Below are 27,195 nucleotides of genomic sequence, written 5' to 3' on the forward strand. Positions count from 1 at the left end.
TGTTTAATTTTTATTATTTTATAATAAAATAATTATTTTCAAATGTTTTATTTTTATTATTTTATTATTCCCATCCTACGTGACTTTACCGAAAGAACCAAGAAGATGAATCCCTGCAGTCACGAAAGCTTTAAAGCGAAAAATAAAAGTTTAGTTTAGCTTCAGTTTAGGGGGGGGTGGAGGCAGGGTGGATGAGGAGGCGAGGGTGGATGATCAAGTTTTCTCATTTCAAGTTTCATTCATTAGATAAATAGCCCTGTGAGCCATGCGGCTCTTGAGTCGGGTGCAACCGCAACAAGCAAAATATGAGCAGAGAACATCTTAAAGCGACGACGCGCATCCCGCTGGGATTTTCGCACACAGCGTTGGTGTACGGTGTTTTTTTCTGCAATATTTTGCTGTCTTTTCTTGGATTTTCTGTTTGCACTCGGTCACATAGTCACTTTAAGATGTTTTTTGTTCATGTTTTTGTTTTTTGTTTGTTGCGGTTGCACCCGATTCAAGAGCCGAATGGCTCACAGGGCTATACCTAATAAATTAACTTGAATTTGAACATAATCATCCTGGATAAACCAGCAAATATTCCAGAAAAATAACACCGAGGGAGGAGTAACCCAGAGCTGCGACTGTGGCAGCTGAACACAAACAACGGAGCAATCATCTGCTCCCTCCCCCCCCTTCCACCCCGATCTTTCGATGGAGGAATAGAATGACGGTCTCCGCTCAGCGTAAACCTGACACCCGCTATGTTTGCCGCAAAAAAAAAACAACAACCTAAATTTAGATTTGTACGCGTCTTTGTGGGGAATATAAGTTGCGGGATAAATAAGTCGACGATGCGCCTACTTCACACATCTGTCTCGTATTTCTTGTTGTTGTACATCCCATCAGCTGCACGGCCTTCTGGGAGTACTTCATTTTTGTTTAAATCACCATTGCTTCAGTTCAAATGCAAGCGAACTCTGCACTGGTTCTGAGATGTAGTGTTTCATTAACAGAGTCATGCTGGCATGCAACCAGTGCTGGTGAGATGCCCGTGAAACTTGCTCCGTGTTAGATAGACGGGTTCCACAGTTATGTGTCCTAGTTCGATGCGAAACTCTGTCATGAGTTAAGCGAATATATGCAACAGCTCCATTGTGGGGAACACGTGACAATTGAAATACGCAGACGATAGCATATATGTGCCGAAATGTAAAACTATTTAAAGGTATTTCTTGACACATCCCATCAGCAACCCGGCCTTCGAGGAAGTGCATAAATTCAGCAGATATATTTAGTTTTATAATTATTCTTCTTGGTTCTTTCGGTAAAGTAATACAAATAAAACATAAATACAATTCTCACGACTTTACCGAAAGAACCAAGAAGATGAATCCCTGCAGTCACGAAAGCTTAAAATCTAAATGTATAATTATTGCTAATGGAACGTAGCCACGTGCAAGAAGAAGGAAGTTGTAGAAGGAGTAGAGGAGGAGTGGGGATTGGGGGGGGGGGTGGTGTGCCTGGGATGAGATGGAGAAGTATGCGGTCGCACGGTTGGCTACGTACGATGCAAAAGAAGTTTCAACATACATACGAAATGAGTAAAGCGTGAAGGATGGAAATAATAGCATAACGAGATTGTGGATCTCATGCTAAGAGCTCTTGTTAGATTATATATTTTTTTACACCTGCTGGCAAAACATTTACGTGTGCAGAGAGACAGATGCACGCATCTTAGATTGACATTTTGAAAGTTACCGTAACTGAACACCCGCGAGTAACCTTTGGCACCCCGCACACACGCACGTGGCTTGCGAGGACGGATGCACGAATGGTGTAGCGGCCAAACGCTGGCTAATGCTGCCACCTGCAGTTCTATCTTGGTGGCTGCTTTGTCGTAGACTGCGATGATGGACACGAATCACAGCTCCCGTAGGTCTAGGCCAGGGGTCGGCAACCAAAATAACAAGAAGAGCCATTTCTTTCCAATTCGGTACAAAATTCAGTATTTCAAGAGCCGCAATGCATCTGAGTACATACTGTACATACGTACATATTGTCAAGAAGCAGCCCGTAAAGAGCCGCATGCGGCTCCGGAGCCGTAGGTTGCCGACCCCTGGTCTAGGCTCACAGGCAGGGCTCGACAACTAACATAACAAGATAAAAAAAACATTGTAGAATTCGGTAAAAACAAAAAAAAACTGTCAATAATTCAAGAGCCAGCATTGCACTGTGGTGAATACGAGACGGCGGTGGTCCGTAATAAAGAACTGTCACGAAACGGTTCCTTAAAGATCCGAGGGTTACCGACCCCTGGAGAAGAGCGTGGTTTGACTCGAGGGTCGGACCTGCTTGGTTTGTGAGGTTCCAAGTTGACCCAGCACAGTTGCTGTGCTGGGTCAACTTGTAAAACCCGAAGTAAATGATGCAAAAATATGCTTCAATTAGCCCACAGCTCAGATCTGATTTAATTAGCCACGGCTCATTTAATTAGTCGCAGCTCAGCACTGGACTTGCAATCCAGAGGTCGACAGTTTCATTCGATCTCCAGGCGCGGCAGTTGAAACAACGGTTGCAGAGTTGATTCAATTGCCACTGCCCTCTGTCCACCCAGAAGAACAAATGGGTTGACCACAGTTGAGACCGGCGATCTTCAATAATCTTCAGAAGGGGTGAGGGGGGCACTTTTGCCAATAAGACATCATCAATGTGACGGCCGCCACCACACATTTGAAACCATTGCCTTTGACAGCAAGTCAGTGGCCGCGCTAAAGGCCACCAGGGGCAGCCAGTGGCATGCGGGCCTTGCAATGAAGCACGCTGGTTTGGGACGATCGGCAGGTCTCTTCGTGCCGCGTGGTGGGGTAAAGCGTGGGCGCTTGCACCTCTTCCACGACGTCCGGCCAACGTGGCAGGGCAAAGGCCAAAACATCTTCTAGAGCGGCTCTCCCATAGCTCTCTCTCTCGTTGAGGCCGTTCAATAAGAACTTGAGTATTCATATTGTTGGGTTTTTTTCGGTAAAGTCACGTAGGTAAAAATGTAAATTAATAAAAGTAAAATAAAAATTAAATACAAATCACGACGTTTCGGAGGCAACACAAGCTTCCGTCTTCAAGTGGAACCGTCACAGCACACTTGCTGTATCAAGTAAATGAGAACTTGAGTGGCAAGGGTTCGAAGGGAGGGGATGGGTGACCCACGTGGCCACGTCGTACACGGTGGCTGGGAGATGTTAACTACCTCGCCTGGTATACAGGAGGTCGTAGGTTCGATCCCGACCCTGGCGCCTATATATGGACAGGCGTCTAGTGGACATCTGTGACTTCTGGACATCTGTAAAATAATTCAGCTTCATAGCTCATCGGTTTCCTCCAGTATAAATACACATTCTGATTCTGATATTTGGAGTTTGCATGTTCTCTCCGTGGTCACGTGGATTTTTCTCCAGGATCCTCAGGTTTTTTTTTCCCCTCCACATTTAGAATCAAGGTCACGCGTTTTGCGAGTATTTGCCCGCTGTAAATTTCCACCCGAAGACAAGCCACTTCGCCGACCGATCGTTTGTAGCCGGGTCGCTTCTGTAAAAGAAAAAAAACACAAAGCCAAGCAGCTTAGTGGACCTCTCCACCTGGTAAAACAACAACAAAACAAAGTCTATAGCATCATAACTCCTTGCTGCCTCTCTTGTCTGCGACGACCAAGGCCGAGGAAGAAGACGATGACGACGACGAAGACGACGACGACGATAACGACGTTGGCCGCACCATGGTGCGCACGGCGGTCAAGGGCGGTGTCATGGACGCGGGCGGTGCCACTCCGAGGAAGGTGGTCATTGGGGCGGGCACGGCCACGGCGACGGCTGCCGCTCGATCAGTCGCGGAGCACGGGGCCGGGCTGCTGGGCAGCGAGCTCAACACGATGGTGATCAACAACGAGCAGGAGGGGGAGGAGGCAGCGGCGGGGCAGCACGGCCGGACGGGCTGCGGCCATCACGGTGAGTGTCCGTGGCGCGGCCGTTGTTGTTGCCGGCGATGCCCGATGTCTGTCCTCAGCCCGGCTGCATGTCCATGCCCCTGAGATTATCATCGTCCTCTTAGAGGTTTTTTTTTTCCGATGAAGTCACGTAGGTAAAAAAATAAAATTAAAATTAATGAAAGTAATAATAGAAATAAAATTTTCAAAAACCACGTTTCGGAGGCAACACAAGTCTCGTCGTGATTTTAATATTATTTTGTTTCTGTTATTACTTTCATTAATATTAATTTTAATTTTTTACCTACGTGACTTTACCGGAAAAAAACCTAAGAGTATGAATCCTTGCAGTCACGAAAGCTTCAAATCTAGAATTATCATCATCATCAGCAGCAGCTGGGTATCGCGGATCATTTGTGGCAAGCGCTTTGTGTGTGATGAGCGCGACTTTAAATGAGTGCGACCTTTGAACGCCACAGCGTCGTTATCCACTCACCCACCTGTCACCACCCCACACCTCCGATTAGCACGGCTGGCTACGTGGGGTGCGAAAGAAGTTCAATATTTACGCGCATTTTCTGCCACCGATTCACTCGCAAAGCCCACCGATTTTGTCTCCCTCGATGATGCAAAAACAATAATGTTTAAGTCGTTTATTGCGTCTTTCTTCTCGTAGTCCTGCCTGTTTCATTGGCAAACACACACACACAGTACATGTTCACCGCAGAAGCTACTCTGGTAATTGCACCACAGTGGCTAAAAGCTACGATAAGCTTCCATCGATTTAGAATGACACATCTTTATATTAGCGAAACATTCTCACTGGCCAGGCAGTAATGCTCAAGCAGCCACGTGTAAAAATAAACCACGTGTATATTTACTGTATGTGCCCAGTGAAGAAAATCCATATTTCAAAGCAATGCACGATTAAATACATTAATTACAGGGCTGCTCTGGTGGTGGAGCAGTTAAATACCCCGTACTATAAACCCAAAAGACCTGGGCTGCATTCCTGGCCACGGTTAATAGGGGCGAGGAGGCTGTCTGAAACAGTCATTCTGCACACCTACCCCCGTCCTCCCCTTCAACCAACCTGCGCTGACCAGTGTGATGAAGTATGGTTATACAAACCGCTACTTCGAGAAGTGCTACTACTCCCCAGGTCAAAGCTCATTCCCCAGCCCCCTTTGTTTTGTGCCAGCGCAGCACCCAGGGTTTGAAACGCGTTGCCTTTGCACCGGTGGCGTAGTGACTACATGATCATCTCAGGGGGTGGCCGCGATCAGAATCAAGATTCTGAATATTTATACTGGAGGAATCCGATGAGCCGGAAAGCTCTTGTTCGCAGATGTCCAGTAGGGGCACAGGGTAAGAACGTTACAAGAACAAACATTCAAAAACACGACAGTAGTGCAATGTACAAGAAAGGTAAACAAATCACCCAAAATGTATAAAAATTCAACTAAACTATCCCCATCCTACCAGGCAAAGCCCACTGATCTATTGACTGGTAGGAACCTCCTGGTTACACCAGCCCACAGAGGATTAATGTGCCCGTCGTGCAGGGAGGGGCTGGGTGGGGAGGGAGGGGCTGGGTGGGGAGGGGAGGGTGAGGAGGGGCTGGGTGGGGAGGGTGGGGCTCGGTGGAGAAGGGAGGGTGGGGAGGGGCTGGTTGGGGAGGGTGGGGAGGGGCTGGGTGGGGAGGGGCTGGGTGGGGAGGGTGGGGCTGGGTGGGGGGTGGGAGGGGTGAGGCTGGGTGGGGAGGGGCTGATCACCCCATGGTGCCCTTATAAAACTCAACGTTTAAGCTACTCACGCCGGCTTGTGCCCGCCCTCACAGTCGGGCGTATTTGCGGAATACACCGCAAATATGTGGATTAGTCGAATACAGAGAGCGTAGATTGCGGGAGTATAGATGTAGAGTACAAAAATAGATTTGTTTTTTGCTGCATTGCTCACCACGTTAGCCCCGCAGCCACCGATGACAACTTTGGGTTGCTCATACGTTATAACAACTTGTAACGTGCGCACACAGTATTCGCTCACTCTCCAAGAGAGAGAGAGAACGACTCGGAGGAGCGAGGAGGTAACCACAGACGAGCGGGAGAATGCAGCAAGGCGCGTGGGGAGCCTGGCACTAAATCCCCCTGCAAGCTCTGCGGTCCTCTCTATATAGCGCTGGGATTTTCTTCTTCTCCCAATGAACGGGTGTTTGCACCTGGGAGGAAACCGGAACGCCCAGAGAAAACCTCGCGCACGTGATGGGGATGGAAACGCTTCATCCCGTACAGATGGAATAAGTTGGGGGGGGGGGGGGGGGAGAGGGACACGGGTGAGGTCCACATTTGCTGTGTTATGCCACATCCTCGACGCTCACGGGAAGGGAAGTTTTGTCAACACCTGTCTGTGTTCATACTCTTAGTTCTTTCGGTAAAGTCACGTAGGTAAAAAAAACTGAAATTAAAATTAATAAAAATAAAATAATAAAATCACGACGTTCGGAGACTTGTGTTGCCTCCGAAACGTCGTGATTTTATTGTTTTATTTTTATTAATTTCAATTTAATTTTTTACCTACGTGACTTTACCGAAAGAACTAAGAGTATGAATCCTTGCAGTCACGAAAGCTTCAAATCTAGAATGAATACCTGTCTGTGTGTGTGTGCGCGATCCCCTCGCCCTCCTCCGACAACGCCGGATCACGAGCCACGCCGCGTAGCCACGCGCCACGTGGATTGTGATTTGGCCGTAGTTCCGTTTACACGTGTTGGTATATGGCCTCCGCAAAACGTTATTCATGCGGAGCAACTCAATTAAGAAAACCCGGTAGACAAAAAATGTAATGTAAGAAAGGAAAAGACCGTGCATTAATTTGACACGTTTTTTTTTCTGGCTGTGAACAAGTGGAAGGAATATACTTGAGTCCGGCGAGATGCCCCTCCCGAAATGTCCTTGAGGTGCATTTGCATTTAGATGTTATTTAAATCCGTACGCAATAAAGAAAACACGCTATATAAATCCAAATTGTAGTGCAAAATTGTACGGTATTAAAACCGCACCCTCAGTGGAAGAATGCGCTCCTGCTAACACAATTCTGATGTAAGTGGGCAGGAGGCTGCTGCCGCCCATTGCGTCACCGAAGGACACTTGGAGGCATCAGAGATCTAGTTCTGCAACATCCACTTTCGCGAGCCGTTCTACAACACGAAGGGTCCGAGATCCCAATTGACTCGTCGTAATGCAGGTAGCAAAATCGGTAAATAAATAACACATATATGAAACTTTTTATTTGACCGGGTAAGGCTCACTGAGCTACATTAACGATTTTTTACTGGTAGGAACCTCCTGGTTACACCAGCCCACAGGGGATTATTGTGTCCGTCCGTCCGTCGTGAAAGGAGGGGCTGGTTGGGGAGGGAGGGGCTGGGGAAGGGAGGGGAGGGTGGGGAGGGGCTGGTTTGGGAGGGAGGGGCTGGGTAGGGAGGGGAGGGTGTGGAGGGGCTGGGTGGGGAGGGTGGGGAGGGGCTGGGTGGGGAGGGTGGGGCTGGGTGGGGGGTGGGAGGGGTGGGGCTGGGTGGGGAGGGGCTGGTCACCCCGTGGTGCCCTTATAAAACTCAACGTTTAACCTACTCACGCCGGCTTGTGCCCGCCCTCACAGTTGGGCATATTTGCGGAATACACCACGCTGCCGTTGACCCTGGTCATTGACCGAGCAACCCAACGTTCCTACCAGTTCTCTCCGCAGGAATGTTTCAGAATCCACCTTGGCCGCGAATGATACCTCAACAAAGTGGCTTATCACGTGGCAATTTATAGCAGCAGCCAAATGCTTTGAACGCGTGTTGACGGAAACACCGGAGGACCTGGAGAAAAATCCACGCGACAACGGGGAGAGAGAGACACGCAAACTCAAAATTATACAGGGCTAAGAGTCAGGATCGAATCGACGACCTCCTGTATACCAGGCGTGGTAGTTAACATCTCCTAGCCACCGCTGCGAGATTGTTACATACCAACATACGAAAAATAAAATCGGAAAAAAATTATCGCACAATGCGTCGTCTGGTCACTCGTTAACAAAGTCCCTGATTCAGGAGATGGGCCACAAGTTTACAACGACGTAAGACACTGAAACAGCACCGCTGAGACCCTTGGCTCCACGTCTGGGCACCCGGCCATAATTAAACTGGCTTCTCAAGGGCAGTAAACCTATTGGTCTCAGTTTGGACACTAGCGGCTGGACCTATTAACATTTGATTCCTCGCTTAACTTGGCATATTCCAGTTATGGAAAATTTAAAAAAATGGAATGTTTCCCTACGCGTGAAACGCTGTTGCACGGCACGTGAGTTTGTCCCTCGTGTGGCAAACATAAAAAAAACGATTGTAACCCCCTGAAAAGTGCACCTTCCTTTGTCAATCCGCTGCTGAATGAAGACCCCGCCTGCGCTGATTCCTCTGGTGGCGCTGCATTGCCGCTGTACAGGACACACGCTGAGAAAATAATAACAATAATAAACATTGCTCAAAGAGATTTTAATAAATAACCGTGAGCAAAACATGTTGGTGGTAGTGTAGCGGTTCTCTCATTGCACGATAAACCCCTTCACCTGCGATTGATTCTTGGCAAAGGCTAACATCACTGGTGAGAGAAATACGAATCGTTCCCAGGCATCTTCTTCACCAACTCGCTATAACCACCTTGGGGGGTGGGGTAAGTATAGTCAAACAACCCCTATGACGAAATATAACTAAACTAGTTTCACTTTACCAGGTAAGCTTCATAGCTCTTTCTCTGAAGCGACCTAGCCACAAATGATAGCTCAACGAAGTGGCTTATCATGTGGAAATGTATAGCAGGAGCCAAACACTCTAAACGCTTGTAGATTCTAAATGTGGAGGGGAAAACCGGAGGACCCAGAGAAAAATCCACGCGACTACCTGCAGAACATGCAAACTCCAAATATACAGCAGGCATCAGGGTCAGGATCGAACCCACGACCTCCTGTATACCCGTCGAGGTAGTTAACATCTCACCACTGTGACGTCCCTAATGGCATGGGTCGTGCTCTATCCGACAATGCAATGACGAAGGGCCATAAATGATCTTTATTATTATTCTAAAAACATGTACAGTAGATCATACTCTGAAAGCAAAAAAGAATCTCGGCACAATCAGAGAAATGGAATGGATTTCCGTGCATGCCTTCCATTTCACATCGCGGCTCACGACTTCAATAGCTCACCGTCACTCTTGCGCAATTGATTCAAAGCACGTCACTGCCAAGGTGACTTGTCCTGACGTGAGCTATTGTTCTTACATACGAAGGGTTGGGGCGGTGGGGGGAGGGTAAATCTCCGTTGTGCTGTATTTGAATATCCTCCACCCCCACTCCCGCGTCAGCACCCACCTCTGCCTGCCTCGCTCTGGCACGGCAAGAGAACGAACGTGGCTCTGTGACCGCGCGCCATCGGTCACAGCGACGCTACGCACGCTTCTGGATGACCTGAGTCACGCGGACTCACAATGGGCCGGAATTTATTTAAACAAAAAAAAGAAACCAGCGGCAAGTTCATCGTCAGCCGTGTCCCATCCACTGCTGGAGATCTGTGAAGAACGCTTCATAGTTCGTATTCTTGGTTATTTCGGTAAAGTCACGTAGAAGGGAAATAAAAATAAAATAAAAATAAAAAACAAAACAAAATTCTCACGACGTTTCGACTGCAACACAACGACGAGCTACATAGCTCGTCGGAATCTTCCAGCACAAATAGGTATTCTGATTCTAAGTTCACCGCCGAACAGAGGTCTCCCCACGTCGTTCCCAACCCCACGACGCCTCGAATTCAGCGCGCCGATCCCGTAACTCCGTCTGTCTGCGTGGTGATCGCGAATCTTGGGGCACCGTTCATTTTCTCACCCCTTTTTGCAGCTGTTCCATCATCGGTCTCCTCCGTAGGCCCACCGTCCGCTACAGAAACCTATCCAGTCCTGGCCCAATTACTTTTCGCAGCTGTCAATATGATGTATCGAATGTTCGTTTGTTCTTTGATCCATCTATTCCTTTCTCTGTGTCTCTCGGTGTATTTGCAGCATGCATCTAGCCATGCATCTCCGTCCACTTTTCAGCTTTCGTTCCATTTAGTTTTGTTGACGTCGATTTTCAACGGAAAGTCACCTTGATGGATGTACAGTCGGCATGTAACAACGCATCAATTCGTTCATTGCATTCAGATTATATGCTCGCTGTTCGTTCATCGAATCGTGTGCGTAAGAACCGATAGTTTTCGATTGGTATCTGTTGCACTTAATGGGTTCGGTTGACCCCTGCAGCCAGTAGAGGCCGCTACACTCAACCATAATTGAGTCTCGAATCAATTCCACAATAAAGGTGTTATTGGGTTAAATATAAATGCGTCGTTAAACCAACCACCAGCCGACACAGCTAATTAATAAGGGTTGTCACGTAAACACAAGGTGCCAATGAGTTACGAGTTCAGCACGCCCGGTGCGTTGGAGAGTAAAACCCGCAGCATCAACCCGAATCGTGGATAATTAATCATCCGGAGTGGTGAATCGCGATGGGCCAGATTTTGTTTTGCAGTGTTCAATCTGCATACTCGACACACGCGGCCGCACATATGAAATATTGCAATGATTATTCAAAGCAAAGGGTACGCTTCACGTTAAATGAATGGTTACATTATCGAAACAAACGTCACAAGGGTCGTGATGTAAACTGAGCCTTTTTATTTTAGAAATCTAAAGACATCATCATCAGCTTTTATCTAAAAACAATGTATTATTTTACCAGGTAAGGCCCACTGAGCTAAAAAGCTCTTTTTCAGAAGCGACCTGGCCACAAATGATAGCTCAACGAAGTGGCTTATCGCGTGGAAATTTATAGCAACCAAATACTCTAATCGCGTGTTTCCAAATGCGGAGGGACAACCCAGAGGACCCGGAGAAAAAAATCCACGCGACCACGGGGAGACAGACACGCAAACTCCAAATATACAGCAGGAGTCAGGGGTCAGGGGATCGAACCCACGATCGCCTGTATTCCAGGCGAGCCAGTTAACCTCTCGCCACGCAACGCGATAACTACTCTTGACCTTATGCCTCTCGTTTTCAGAAAGTTTCATTTCCACAAAGGTCGCAATCCAAGGTCGGAAGGCGTTCGCGGACACCGTGCCCTCGGCATAGTTTTTCACCCCGACGTGAAATTATTACGGCCAAGTGAAATCATCCATTGCGGTCATTTTTAATTCGCTCGCGAATACTTGGCACGTGACATGCAATCAGCGCCAGGGTATTAATAAAACATGTATTTTATATGAATATAATAACGAGACTGTTACGAACGATGTAGGATAGTAAATAAGCAATGACCTATATATATTACATCCGGCTCGATTACCGGAGGAGACTTTCTCCCAGAAAGATTGTAAGTCACTTATAAAATAATAATGTCTCTAAAATGTAAGGATCACAAGGTGCTTTTAGCTCAACCACGTGCATTCCCTTTGCGCAATTTGACTTGCGTTTAATTCCACATTACAATTGTGGCGCTGGGCTTGTACAGCTTCGCCAAATAAAACTAACGCGTTCGGAGGAAATCCGTCATTCTGTTTGTTGTGTCAGATGGAAGTGAACAATCGCTAAAGGCAAACCATTCATTGAATCACCTACCCTTCAATATGTATATCCATATCTGCAAACATGATGTTCCAGACTGAGTTTACAAAACAGCGTTGTTGACATTCGGAATTTTTGGCTGACTTTGTTGATTTTTTTGTGTTTCAATTTAAAGCTTTCGTGACTGCAGGGATTCATCTTCTTGGTTCTTTCGGTAAAGTCACGTAGAAGGGAAGTAATGTAGCCGAAACGTCGTGAGAATTATTTCATTTTATTATGTTTTATTTTTATTATTTTTTGTGTTTGTTCGGCGTGGTGTTAAACGATGGCGTTCCGACATTTAGCGCTGATTAATTTATCGGCGACTCCTTCCTCCGTGACCATGCAGCAGTGCATTGTGGGAGAGAAAGAGAGAGTTAAGTTGTCGCCAAACTTCTTTAGCCAAATGTCAATTTTCACTTCCACTATTGCTTGGTTCAGCTCTACCACCCGCATTGAATGCCGTCCTGTTGTTAATTGAGCAAACGTATGTAATGGCATGTGACGTAACGTGCGATCTTGGTAACAACACGTGCCACAGATGGGGGCGAATCGATCTTTGTCATATCTAAAACCAATGAAAGTGCATTGCATGAGTGTGACCTGCACCTTTATTAGACTTTGCCGGTGAACAATTCACCGTTGATTTTCTTCGGAAAATGTGAAACTAAAAAAGTTGTCTCGGGCAGACAAAAGTTCAAGTTCGTATTGGAAGGGCAATGTCCCAAGTCGCTCGCCACAGGCACTTAGCCGTGCCACGGAGCGATGGCACTGGGTTCGCCGTGCAGTGAGAGATGCGCTCTGACGTTGAGCGCTGATTCAGCCGTCGGTAAATTCCTTCCATAGCGCCGCTGTAAGCAGTGCATTGTGGGAGAGAGAGAGAGAGTGATGTTTTCGCTAAAACTTCTCTCACCAAACGTCAATTTTCATTTAAAGACGAAAAAAACAACGGACAACTTTAAGCTTCCAAGGGCTGTAAACAAATCTTGGCGTTTGTTGACGCCGTCACGCTCCACGACACGACCCAGTGAATTATTGTCGACGACCGCACCTTCATTGCCTCGCAGGATCGTGAGAGATGGCAGCTGCCCCTGTGGAGGCATTCACCGAGCAGTGGATTGAGCATGGCCCATGATGATGATGATGATGGCTGTTCTATATGTCATACATCATGTTCTGGTGCGGGGCTCAGCATCGAGGCTGCCTTCATGCTGCCACGTCTAACACGTAGGAGGGTTTCGCGAACAATATCATCCGTAACATAGGTTTTTTTTTGGGTTAGAACGCGTAAATATGTTGTCGTTAAAACCCGCCACCACTCGACACAGCCAACTAGTAAGGGTTGTCACGTAAACAGAACGTGCCAATTCGTTACTAGTACAGCACCAACCGGTGTGTTGGAGAGCCAAGAGCCACAACATTTACAATCTGTCGCCTGATGAAGCTGGTTGTAATTACTGGTGAAACGTCGTGCTCAGATTGTAAATGTTGTGGCTTGGCTCTCCAACACACCGGTTAGTGCTGTACTCGTGACGAATTGGCACGTTCTGTTTACGTATCAACCCTTACTAGTTGGCTGTGTCGGGTGGTGGAGGGGTTTAACGACACATTTATATATTGACGCGATCTAACCCACAACAACCTCTATTGTGGGTATCCGAGTCACTCAGCTCAGAATGGTCACGTGCTTTTAAAATATTGAATTGGCGATGGTGGTGGTGATTCTGGCTGTGATGTTGATGATGATGGTGGTGGTGACGATGATCGGATTCGTGATTTAAATCATGCTGGTGGTAGTGATGATGATGCTGGTAATGCCGAGGATGGTGATGGTAGCGGTGATAACAGTGGTCGTGATTTTGGTCATGGTGGTGATGCTGGGGGGTGATGTTAATCATGATGACGATGTTGATGATAATAGTTGTTGTGGTCCTGGTGGAAATAGTGGCGGTAACGATGATGATGACATTAGTGGTGGAGGTGATGATTATGATGATGGTGTTGATTTGAAGCTTTCGTGACTGCAAGAATCCATACTGCTAAAGTTTTTTCTTGCTGTGGTTGTCCCACCTGATGACGATTGCTTGTGTTGCGATCGAAACGTCGTGATCTATTATTTTTCTACCTACGTGACTTTACCGAAAGAACCAAAGAGTATGATGATGGTGGTTCACGTGATTTTGTTCGTGATCATGATAATGATGCTTAATATCATTATAAAATTAACAGTGGCAGTTATGATGATTATGATGATGATGATAAACTCGTCTGAGGCTGCAGACTACATTATCGGAAAATGCAAGTGGCTCAGTGTTAATTTTATTTAGAGAGGCATAGTGCTGTTGTTTTTAAAGACGTTGTACTCCCCGCAGAGAACCATAGCGACACGACTGCACTCTACGATAGGTAACGCCAAACTGTGCCACACGCCCTACTGCATAGCATTGTGGGAGCCTTGGTAACAATAAAGTTATTTATTTTAGTTTTTTTCCGGTTCCGTTTTTGAACAGAATCGGAACAAAAACCGATGACGTACACGTATATATAGGTCATTGGAACGAAATCAGAAGAAAAACCGGTGATGTACACATAGGCACACGATCTCAGAAGCTAAGCAGGTGCGAGTCTGGACAATGTTTAAATGTGTAGGACGTACGTCATTGGAACGGAATAGGAATAAACTCCAATGACGTACACGTACATGCACGTACATCATCGGAACGGGAAAAGGGTTAACGGAGCGCCGGCAACAACGATAACGACGACGCCACTGACGAAACCGAGCCGGCGAGAGCGGAGAGATAGAGAGACAGAGAGAGAGAGAGAAGCACGTCGAGTGATTCATCCTCCTGCTCGTCTCCCCCTTACGCCCCAGGCCGCGAGGCCGGGCCGGAGCAGACCCTGCGGCCGTGCTGTCTGCAGTACGCGGAGCGCGCCGAACCGGACGGGGACCCTGGCGGGGGCCTCAACGGGCGCGAGGGCCACTACGGCGCCGCCGACGCGTGGAGGCCCCCCCTGGACGCCTGCTTTGACTTCGTGAGTGGAGACGCTCGCCATCTCCGTTTTGTATATATACACGTATACAGAACCGGCCCTAGACCTTTGGGGGCCCTAAGCAAAATTTGGTTGGAGGCCCCTTTGATGTATGATTTTTTTTCACCCACTAGCTAGCAGTGACTCTAGGGGGCCCTCTGCTAGCCACGGGGCCGTTTGCAATTGCAAGGGTCGCTTAGTGGCTGGGCCGGCTCTGCACGTATACACGTATACACACACGTGTTTGTATCCAGTTTCTTCATTCCTGCATCGCGCGCTTGCAGGTGCCATTCTGCGGCCGTCTGGAACGCTCGCTCTTGTACGGCACGTGGGACCTCTTTCGGCACCGCACGCGGCCAACCGCACGAGTCGGAGATGCGGGGGAAGGACAACAGAATAAACACAAAAAGCGGTTCTAAAGCAATGAGCTTTCAATCTCTATAGCTCCAGCGGTTGCCTGATATCGGAAGGAAGAGCGTTCCAGACGTCCGCAGAAGCGCATCCGAAAGCGCGCGATGCGGCGGCCATCTTTGTTCGATTGTTAGCCAAAAGCTGCTGCTGCTGCTTGCAGCTGCTGCTGCTGCTGCTGCTTGCTGCTGCTGCTGCTGCTGCTTGCTGCTGCTGCTGCTGCTTGCTGCTGCTGCTGCTGCTTGCTGCTGCTGCTGCTGCTGCTGCTTGCTGCTGCTGCTGCTGCTTGCTGCTGCTGCTGCTGCTGCTTGCTGCTGCTGCTGCTGCTGCTTGCTGCTGCTGCTGCTGCTGCTGCTGCTGCTAGGATGACCAGAGATCACGTGGTGTGATGGTTTGTGCTCCTTGACGAGATCAGCAAGGTGTCGTGGTTGTACATCCGCATGCGACACGCCGAGAAGCACCGGCATTGAGACAGAACGCGCACACACACACCGAAACATGCGTGCGCCTGTGACCAAGCCACAACGAACGCGCCCCCATGTCGGAAGCTAAGCAGGCGGGGGCTGGACAATGCTTGAATGTGCGACGACCGTGCTCGCGACACCAGTGTTATAGGCTGCTGTGGGCAAAAAAATCATCTGTGTGCACTCAGTCACATATTCACTTTAAGTGTTTTTTTGTTCATGTTTTTGTTTTTTGTTTGTTGCGGTTGCACCCGATTCAAGAGCCGAATGGCTCACAGGGCTATACCTAATACATGAACTTGAACTTCAGCAGCAGCGGAGGGCAGTGGGCGTATTAGCATGGTTGGAGCCAAAGTCCAGGCAGTCGCTTGACTATCTTGTTACTCGTCACGTGACATCAGTCCCTCCGGTTGTAGATCATAGCAGTGCCACTTAAGAACTGTGAAGGAAGCCAATCAATATCGGTCGTCTCCCAACAGAGGCTGGCCACTGCCATGGGAATGTGGAATTTCCACCACTCAGGTCTACCAACCGCATTGAATCCCATCCTGTTGTCAATTGAGCGGACCGATGTCGTGGCATTTGACGTAACGTGCAGGCCAGTACCAAGACGGAGGCGAATCGATCTTTATTAGATCTACAACTAATAATGAAACTGCACTGCACGAGTGTGACCTGAAAACTCATTAGACTTTTGGCGGTGAACTATTTTTTTTCCCGTTTAATTTTCCTCGGAAAATGTTGAAGGAAGAAAAATAAAACCACGCGCACGTTTCCCACGCGGACAAAGTTCAAGTTGGCATTTGAAGGCGAGCGTCTCCGAGTCGCATCGTGCCACACGGGGCGACCGAAACCGACGTTCCCCCGACCACTTCGCCACCGCTTCCACCCTCCGAGTGCCACCCCCGTCACCTCGTGAATAATTACACTGGTCAACAAAAAAAACATTTTTTTTCTGGCCTGGACTTTTTAAGCAGGGTGCTGATTCCAAATCTGATCTCAGATTTGCTCTATCACATCTCATTTTTATGCTATCGGCATACCCCATTTTCATTGATTTTACCCGAAATTAACTCTGTCACTTATGATTGCAAGTTGTTGCGAGTCAGTGACTGCTTTAGCGTTAAAATATGGTGCTGTATTTTTAGGATAGTGTGTTTATAACATCATTTTATGTAGATATCCGCATTTATTTAATCTTTTTCTTCTGCAGTTTTTATTGAAAATGCAATATTTGATATCTCTAAAACCTGATGTGATAGGCAAAAACTGATGCCAGATTTGAAATCAGCACCCCAAAATTACTTTATAACCGTTCCATTCTGGCGAATTGCCCGATGATGCTGGATGCAATTACCAGCGAAACGTCGTACTCAAATTGTAAATGTTGTGGTTTCACGCTTCAACACACCGGTGGGCTAAAGCAGTGAACTATTTGTCTTTTGTCAACGTGACACTTTTTTTTTTACTGATTGGCCGTGTCGGGTGGTGGAGGGTTACGACACATTTATAAATAACGCGATCTAAACCCAAAAATCGTTGATTATGAACAATATTGGTCGCGAAAGCCTACGTGGTAAACTAACCGTTGGAATACCTTATTCCAGAAAAAGTGTGTTGACCAGTGTTATAATCCAAGCGACGCGCACGCGCCCAGCCGCCTCTTCAGGTGCGCATCACCTGCGCGGAGCCGTTACGAGCGCTGCTGCGTCAGCCGCTTCTACTGCCGCGAGCACTCAAACTCCCCGTCTCCGCTCATCGTCCGCCGAGCGTGGGGGGGGGGTGGTGAGTAACTCGCGGGGGGGGGGGGTCGAGCAGGGGAGAGGGGGGGCAGCAGCAGTCGTCGTCAGCCGCCCTCGACCGGAGACGCGGTGGTGTAGCAGCAGCTGCGTTGCGGCAATCGGTTTTAGGTGGAGGTCCCAATATTTGATTCGTTTCGCACGGTCGCACCCGCCCAGGCTGGTATGCATCGCGGCTCCTCCTCCTTACCCGCTCACGTCGTTAAGCATTTTAATAAGAGAAACGTTTTAAACCGCGTTTGAAATAAGTAAGTGTTTTGTTATTATTATTCACCCCCCCACACTGTTGTTCAAAACACATCTCACGGTCGGTTTAACACGTGGAGTATCTCATGGTGGTCGTCAAGGGGGTCCCAACTCATAGCTTTGGCTACCGATGGCTGGGGGGAGTGCACCCCCCCCCCTGCCCCCCACGTCATCGTCGTCGTCTTCATCCGTCGTGATCTATCGGCTGCTGGACGTAGGGCTATCAAGCCGTCGAAATTGCTCGCGAGTTTGCGATGCAGAAGGCCATGCCGCTTCCTGCACAACAGCTGATTCCATCGCTCCACGTGTCTGCTGCGGTGGATGTCCTCAAGTGTGTGGCATTGTCGCCCACCAGCAACAACAACAACAGCGGAGGGCAGAGGAGCGACGCTCACAACAACGGGCGGAGCGCCGGGTGGATAAAACCCGACGAGTTGGCACAGTAGGGGGCACCGCTGGCGCATCTGCCAGTCATCTTAAGTCGGTCAACCCGTGGCACCTGGGTCTGTCCCGTGACCTCTTGCCAAGCAAGCCTCCGGACACTTCACGTGGCCTTCAAGTGCACCTAGCCTGGCACAAGCGCGGTGCTAACGTCACCGCCACTTCGTGGTGAATGGCGGTATTTATTGTTGTGGGCCCTCCTCTGGCCCAACCCAAGTGCACTAGGCAGGCTAATAAATATATCATAGCCATTGACCGTGTTGAAATTAAGCGAGCTCTGTTGCTGGCAGGGATGGTGAACAGTGGCAAAACGAATGAGCTTGGTGTGCAGGGTGTCAAGTAGATTGTTACCTCGCAGCTCCATGAGAGACGGTGACGGCTTGGGGAAGCCTTTATCCAGCAGTGAATCGATCATGGCCGATGATGATGATGATGAAAAAGAAGATGGGTTTTTCCGCACATTTATTTTTAGCAAGGAAAACGTTTTCTTTATCCTTCCATTTGTCACTGTTTAATTATTGTTATTATTGTTTTGGGTTTTTTTTGGTTATTAGCATACGGTTTTGGAAAGTTTACGACTTGAGTAAAAAAAATCTCATTATATTAATGGAAAGTCACCCGTGTACAGCCAGGCTGTATATTCTCTCTCTCTCTCTCGATAATGGATCAAACAAAAGCCCTGCGCGGAGCGGCCCACGACGGCCGTTTGCCGTTATCCAACTCCGTAGATAGATATGGACTGCGCGGAATGTTTAAATAAAATGTATATTTTTTTAAAAATCCGACGTAGTTCCTTCAACGTAGAGAGCCTACCCTATGATGCATCGGTTAAAACCACATTTGCATTGTACAGAAGCTCTGCTTTCCATAACAATAAGAAAAAAGAAAAGAGTCACGTGCATGGATACAATCATGGCTAATGGAAATTTCCTGCACGTGAACCTTTCTTGCGGACAAAAGACATTTCGATTTTAGCATTGCGTGCAATTCCAGAAGCAGTCGTCGGCTGCGTCCCCAATTGTGATTATATTTATTTTGGCTCGCCTATTGACCCTTCAGAATCATAACTTAGTTGTAGTCTTGGCTTTTTCGGTGCGAGCATAAATAGTGACGGCGGGAATTCTTTTTTTACAAAACGCAAAACAACGTTGGCTTTTTATTAGGGCCTAAATGCAGCAGAACATTGCCGTAACCTCCCTACTTTGTGCAGTTTCCCTTCGATAAAATTGCATGTCACCATGACGAAGTCTATTAAAATAACAAAAACATCCGCCATTCGCCACTAGGTGGCGGTGACGTCACCACGACGCTTGTGCCAGGCCATGTGCACCTTGAGGCCACGTGAAGTGTCGAACGCCCGCTGGCAGGAGGTCACGGGGCAGACCCAGGTGCCACGGGTCGACTGACTGAGATGACCAAGATAAAATAAACGTCACCATTCAGACACTCGCAATCAATATTGCACGGTTTCATATTTTTGTCCTCGTGACAAATAATTCTAATTTATTTTAATTTATCGCGCTCCTTTCATCGAAAGATCACAAAGCACTATCCCCGTGTAAAGAATGCCACCGCTCTATACACAAAGGGCTCAATCAGGGCAATCGAGAGATACAAATATAAACTGCCCACGCAAGACAACACACACAAAGTGCTTGCCGCAAACGAACCACAATAGCTTGCTGATCACGTCAAGGAGCATAAACCTTCACGCGAACTCCGCTGGTCATCCCCGCAGCAGGAGCGGCGGCGTGTTGGCTGCTGGCCATCGAACAAAGACGGTCACCGCATCGAGCGCGTTCAGACGCGCGTCTGCGGCCGTCTGGAACGCTCTTTCTTCCGATATTAGGAAGCCACTGGAGCTATAGCGCTTTACTTGGCTCTCCAACACACCGGTGTGCTGTACTAGTAACGAATTGGCCACGTTCTGTTGAGGTGACAAACTTGACTAATTGGCTGTGTCGGGTGGTGGCGGGTTCAACGACACATTTATATATTTACGCGATCTAACCACAAAAAAACCTCTATTATGGATGATATTGGTGGCAATAGGCTATTACGTGTAATATTAAGGGTTGGTGTGCATATATTTGCCCGTGACAAAACCATACAGAATTCGCCCCGCATCACCGGTTCTCGGAAGCTGAGCGGCATTGGCCCTGCACAGCGCTCGGATGTGCGACCGCCAATGCACAAAACAGCTTCTCTCATAGAACCCTGGGGCTTTTGTGGTGCGCAGTAGAGGACAATGCAACGCACTTTCTCGTACCGCGCTTGTACGCCCCCTGCATTCACCAACCTGCGATGTCCAGCGTGGTCAAAGTACTGGACAATCAATCGATACGTAAATAAAATTCCTACGATCCGTAGAGTCTTAGGGAGGCCCTCCTCTAGCAGTGGATTGAGAACACAAGCCGTGGACACATTTAGAGAACAGTTCGTGCACCTCAAATGCCGGCCGTTGTGCTGACGGATATATGCCTAAATATTTAACCACCTGACATAAATCGTGCCCCGGGCCTCAATAAAAGGGTTCAATGAAGGGCATCGCGGAGGCGAGGTGTTAACCACCTCGCCTGGTGTACAGGAAGTCGTGGGTTCAAACCCGAACCTGACGCCTGTACATTTGGAGTTAAACATTCTGATTCTGATATTTGGAGTTTGCATGTTCTCCCCGTGGTCGCGTAGATTTTTCTCCGGCTCCTCCGGTTTTTCCCCTCCACTTTTAGACACATGCGCTTGTAGTATTTGGCTGCTGCTGTACATTTCCACGTGATAAGCCACTTCGTTGAGCTATCATTTGTGGCCAGGTCGCTTCAGAAAAATAGCTATAAAGCTCAGAGGGGCCTTAAAATAAAATATTAAACCATGTCTAATAGCTTCGATTCATCAGGGAACAACCCAAGGCCACATTTCAACGTGAATGTCCCCCAATCAGGTGTCTGAGCACTTACCATCGGTGAAATATTCAGCACTCCCCTTTGTGGGTCAGATGTTTAATTAAACAAGTGGCGCCTATAGTTCTTAACGAGCAACGCATCTCGTGGGAAAATCCCGATAGAAAGTGGCAAAGAGCCAGCCCAAGCTCCGAGTCCTTAGATCCTTCATGATGAAGGTTGTATGGGTAAAGATCGCGTGAATATAAACGTGTCGTTAACCCACCACCACCCGCCACAGCCAATCAGTAAACGTTTGTCACGTACACAAAACGCGCCAATCAATCACTGCGTCGGCACGCACAACGGTTATGTTGGAGACTAAACCCACAACATTTACCATCGTCTTGGTTCTTTCGGTAAAGTCACGTAGAAGGGAAATAATAAAATAATAAAAATAAAACATAATAAAATTATTCTCACGACGTTTAGGCCACAACGCATGCAGCCGAAAGAACCAAGAAGAACCAAGAAGATGAATCCCTGCAGTCACGAAAGCTTTTGATCGAAATTTAACATTTACCATTTGAGTAATGTGACGGTTTCGCCGGTGATTACAACCAACTTCGTCTTGGCGATTTGCCGGAATTGCCAGAATTGCCCTGACACCCACAGAGGGCATCCTTACGAAAGTAAGGATGCCCTCTGTGGGTGCCAGGGCTGTTGCGGCGCACGAGAGGGGGGTTGGCGTCGCCAGAGCCTTGCCCGACCGCCTTTGTCTCCCCAGTGCCGATGTTTTCACACTCCGCACCGAGTAACTCGTGTAGTCTCTCCAGGGAGGGCTCAGGAGCAGTTCAGACGTTGGTCACTGAGAGCGGCGATGGAATTGAGGTCGCCGGGGTTTCGTAGCGCGGTGCGCTAACCACCGCTGCTGCTCACCACTGCCAGACACCAAAGACAAAGATCACCCCGTGTAGCCTTGACAGACTGTTGGAGCAAGTGCTGTTCGTGAGCACCTATGAAAGGCCGGCACGGCACACGAGGGGCTGGGTGGCCAACACCACGCCCGAACGCATTTGTCTCCTCGGTGGCGATATTTTTACACGCCGTACCAGGTACTAATTTGAGGCTGAGTCGACCTAGGGGAGGCCCGGGACCGGTTCAGATAATCGTCACCGGTGTTGGCCGTGAGCGGGAATCGAACCCGTGTCGTCGGGTGCATAGCGCAGCGCGCTAACCGCTACACTGCCGCTCCCCACTCCCCGACAAAGACAAAGATCCCCCATATAGCCTTAACAGACTGTAGGGGCAAGTGCTGACACACGCACACGCACGTGCGCGCTCGTGAATCCGCAGTCAGCTTGCATCGTTGTGCTCCTGCAGTACGTCTCTATCTATTAGTCAACTGCCCCCGGGTGCTGCCACAGCCGACCCGTTAACTGATCGTGGCCTCTGCGCATCAGGCTTCTGTGTCTCAGTGCTACGGGGCAACCAATTTAAAATCGTTTGATCACTTGGAGGTGGTTGACCGGCTCAACGGTCGGAGCAGCCAGTCGCTGACCCACCGAGATTCTGGATTCGAATCGCGGTCATCCGTCCGTGATTTAAACCTGATTTCTCTCGCGTAGTGCGTTGACGGTGTCAGCCTATAGACACCAGTGGCCGCGTGAAAATAAACCGAGCAAGTTGTATATTTGTTGTTGTCGGTAGGTCTACGATACCCTCATTCTGCGGGACATTCTCGCACGGACGACGGTCACGCATTGCTCTGAATTGATATTTCATCTCGACGAGGCGATGCCAAACAATGGCACAATGGGCATTACACATGTGAACAAAACGTGTTTACTTTAACTACTGGCACGCTAAATGTTGACCCAATTAACACATTCAATTGAATTTCGATTCAAAGCTTTCGTGACTGCAGGGATTTATCTTCTTGGTTCTTTCGGTAAAGTCACGTAGAAGGGAAATAATAAAATAATAAAAATAAAACATAATACATTTCTCACGACGTTTCGGCCACAACGCAAGCAGCCGTCCTCAGGTGAAGAACAGGGCTTGTTCCCTGTTCTTCTGTTCTTCACCTGAGGACGGCTGCTTGAGTTGTGGCCGAAACGTCGTGAGAATTGTATTATGTTTTGTTTTTATTATTTTATTATTTCCCTTCTACGTGACTTTACCGAAAGAACTAAGAAGAAGACATTCAATTGAATTACTGACGGGACTGGTATTCCTTTCGGGAACCCCCCCACCCCCACCCCGGGCCTCACAAAATTCCCATGGGAATTAAAATAAAGTAACAACAACAAAAATGGGAATGTGCTGGAATAGAAATGATGGCCACGAGAACGAACGGGAGGCGGATTTAATTATTTATCAGCTCACGAGATGGGATGGGAATTGAGCCCAAGGACACGGGCAAAGGGTGTCGTTACCATCATCAATCAACCATGATCCATCAACTGTTGGATGAAGGCATCCGCGAGCCGTCGCGATGGCCCACTCCGCCCTGTACCTGCTCAATGAGCTCGTTTCATTGCGGGAGGAGACCATTCCTGGCGGAGTGGGGGATGGGACAGGAATGGAATGTCTGTCAAGGTCACGGGCAGGGATGGGATTGTACAATTCCTAACGGGACGGGTCAGAATTTTTAATTGAATTCCCGTGTCTCTCTCTCTCGTGAGGGGCATTCTGGTACGACTGCTTGGCTCTCAAGTTAATGCAGAACGACGGACAAACGCCTCTCTATTCGCACAGTCGTATCAATGGGAGGGGGGGGGGGGTAAGATGACAATGAATTAAAAGCAAAAACACATGTCAATAATTCCTTAATGGTATAATTATTAGTCGATAAATGAACCCCCACCTATTCTCACGGCGTCTGGCGGCCGTCATTCAGCAGCGGATTGACGCAGAGGGTCACAGAGGTTCACCACGCACGCGTGTTACAGGACCACGTTGCGTCATTAACCACTGCACGCAGTCCCTTTAAATCATCTCTCGGCGCCACGGTGGCTAGAAGATGTTAACTAACTCGCCCGGTATACAGGAGGTCGTGGGTTCGATCCCGACTCTGACGATGCCTGCTGTGTATTTGGGGTTTGCGTGTCTCTCTCATCATCATCACGGTGGCTAGAAGATGTTAACTAACTCGCCCGGTATACAGGAGGTCGTGGGTTCGATCCCGACTCTGACGATGCCTGCTGTGTATTTGGGGTTTGCGTGTCTCTCCGTCTCCCCGTGGCCACGTGGATTTTTCTCCGGGTCCTCCGGTATTTCCCTCCACGTTTAGACTCGGCATGCGTCTCGAGTATTGGGGTTGCTATAAATTCCCACGCGATACGACACCTCGTTGAGCTATCGTGTGTGGCCAGTTCGCTTCTGGAAAAAAAAGCTGTAAAATAAAAAATGTATTTTTTGTTTTTTTCATAGTTTAGTTTAGAGTTTAAATATCACTTCACGGAGCCAGCACTTCCCCCGTTATAACGACGCGTTGCAACTTTCCCCTTCGTTTCGCCAAAAGGGAAAAGTCGCGGGTGATTTTTCTTCCTCCTCTTCTTCTCTCCCCGAGCCGGCACGAAAAATCCCCCGATGCAGACGCTGTCACCGGAGGGAAGGATTGATGCGCGCGGTCTAATGGGCCCAATCACGGGAAGGTGTCAAGCACATCGACCCGCCGCGCAAGCCCCCACTTATCGGACGTCTCTCAAACGCGCGACGGCGCAGCGCACGTACACATGCAGCAGCAACAGCAGCAGCAGCAGCCAGGCCGCGACACGCCTCTGCTGGGTGAAGGGGGGGGCGAGGTAGGGGTGGGGCGGGGTTCAACTAGAGCAGTGTTGTAATAGGGTTTTACCCTTTCAACTGGTACAAAAACTGACACCTTTGTACAAGGCATCATGTTTGCAATAACCACAACACAAGCAGTCAAAATGCAAACAAAAAGAAACAACTCTGATGATGATGATAATGATATGCACTTTCCTTGAAGTTGTCCTTGAAGTTGATTGGTCCACACCCGAGACAGCTTTTCTCAGAGCCTAATCTCCATTGGTGTTGGACCAGATGTACCAGATGTACCAGTTGAAAGGGTAAAAACCTATTGCTATATTTTGCCACTGGTAAAAGAGATGTCTCATAGTGTAGAGCAGTGTTCTTCACTAATTTTCGGAGGGCCACTCGCTGATGAGACATCATCAGTGTGAAGGTCGCCGCACATTTGAAACCATTGGGGGGGTTTTCACAGCAGCACGACGATGATGATGATGTTGGGGGGAGGGGGGAGTGGTGTTGTCACTCTTTGTTTCATTTCGGGGGGGGGCGCAGATCAGAGGCCTCACGAACGGCCCCCACGGGGCCCGCCAGTGGCACGCGGACCTTGCGCTGCAGAACGACAGTGAACGATTCTAGATTTGAAGCTTTCGTGACTGCAAGGATTCATATTCTTAGGTTTTTTCGGTAAAGTCACGTAGGTAAAAAATTAAAATTAAAATTAATAAAAGTAAAAAATAAATAAATAAAAATCACGACGTTTCGGAGGCAACAAAAGCGTCCGTCTTCAGGTGGAACCGTCACAGCACGCTCGCTGTATCAAGTAAAAAGAAAAAAACGAACGAGGCGGACACCTGCCACCGAAATGCGCGTCAGTGGCACCCACAGCCGTGATCTTCAAAGACAACAACTTGTGGGTTTTTTGGGGGGCGGGGAGTGGGGGTAACGGAGCGTGCGGTTATGCGTACGCGTGGTTTTCTGTAACGCGTTCTTCGCACGCGACGCGTTCGTACTCGAAAGTTCCGACTCGCGGCGCCGGCCCGGGGGTTTACATCGGCGATGCGTTCCTGCAATGTGCGACAACGGCGGCCAATGTCGAAACGACGCGACTCGAAGCGATTCACAGGGTGAGTGGGCGGAGGCGAAGGCTGAGAGGCGACGGATAACGAGACAGGCCGGACGATGCTGTCACCGACGTGAGTGTGGGGTTGGGGCGACGCAAATCAGCTGGTGGTGTGAATCGAGTGACGACTTGTTTGCGAAAACGACGTAAAATGGGGGTCGACGTTAATACGGGGTATTTATGTGTTTCGAATATGTGCGTTAGTTTAGAAGTTCGCAGAAAATCGCACTTGCTTCGCCAAAGTTCCGGGGAGTCCCGTGATGAATGTGGCCGATTTTAGCAACGCACGTTTACGCAAAAAGTTTGGTTCATGTTGGGTCACCATCTTCGTGGGAGTTATCGTGCTTGCTCTCGTTACAGACACAGCCGATGCATAACCATTTTTTTCAATTTTCACTGGCAAGCGTGGTGAAACCTTATCGAATCGTACTCTCCCAATTCGTACAACGTTGCTCAAGTCAAGAGCACGTTTTAACTATCACGTGTTACACCGTGATTCGTGCTTTTTTTCTTGCTGGCCACCTGACGTTTTGGGCCTATGATCACCAAACGTGATGACATTTTTGCTGTTGTTGTTGTTTAATCTACATAGGCAACTAAATATCATCCGTACACGGCCTCCTTGCACCGTCACGACTTGTCACAGCGCCACTCTTGCGTGCGTACGAGCGAGCGATGGTTCAGCTGTTCCGTGGCCTCCACCTCAGTGACTCCGGCAAGCGCCAGCCCGTGCGCTGGGAGTCTCGGCACGGCACGCCAAGTCCCCACCGCTCTGGCAACTCCCTGTTACTAATCCGGGCCCCCCCCTCCCCCGCCAACAAGCTGCCTCCCACTATGAGACCTCTTTTACCAGTGGCAAAATATAGTAATAGGTTTTAACCCTTTCAACTGGTACAAAAATTGACACCTTTATACAAGGCGTAATGTTTGCAATAACCACAACACAAGCAGTCAAAATGCAAACGAAAAGAAACAACTCTGATGATGATAAAGATATGCACTGTCCTTGAAGTTGATTGGTCCACACCCGAGACAGCTTTTCTTAGAGCCTAGTCTCCATTGGTGTTGGACCAGATGACGCCTTTTGGCGCATATCTTTATCATCATCAGAGTTGTTTCTTTTTGTTTGCATTTTGACTGCTTGTGTTGTGGTTATTGCAAACATGACGCCTTGTATAAAGGTGTCAGTTTTTGTACCAGTTGAAAGGGTAAAAACATATTACTAAGCTGCCTCCCCTGTATTGCTCCTTCCCACCCCACCATCCCTCCGTTACGTTCATCCCTCCACCTCTCTCCCACCATCCATGCATCCCTCCTCTCTGCCTGCCTCCCTCCCTCCCCTCCATCTCTTCACCTCTCCCTTTCATCTAACCCCTCCTTTCCACCTGCCTTCATAT

General features: G+C 48.5%; 1 protein-coding gene across 1 annotated transcript in view; it reads left to right on the forward strand.

The window, feature by feature from the left end:
* The window catches only part of LOC144717983 (serine/threonine-protein kinase 3-like), a 52,488-nt gene that overhangs the window by 10,176 nt on the left and 15,117 nt on the right, over positions 1 to 27,195 (forward strand). Inside the window, exons 3-5 of the mRNA XM_078593843.1 lie at positions 3,689 to 3,980; positions 11,093 to 11,148; positions 14,440 to 14,670. Coding sequence (XP_078449969.1) covers positions 3,689 to 3,980; positions 11,093 to 11,148; positions 14,440 to 14,670 — 579 coding nt within the window. The remainder of the gene's footprint in view (positions 1 to 3,688; positions 3,981 to 11,092; positions 11,149 to 14,439; positions 14,671 to 27,195) is intronic.

The sequence above is a fragment of the Lampetra planeri genome, chromosome 4, assembly GCF_965212315.1.
Source record: "Lampetra planeri chromosome 4, kcLamPlan1.2.h2, whole genome shotgun sequence".
NCBI classification, from domain to species: Eukaryota; Metazoa; Chordata; class Hyperoartia; order Petromyzontiformes; family Petromyzontidae; genus Lampetra; species Lampetra planeri.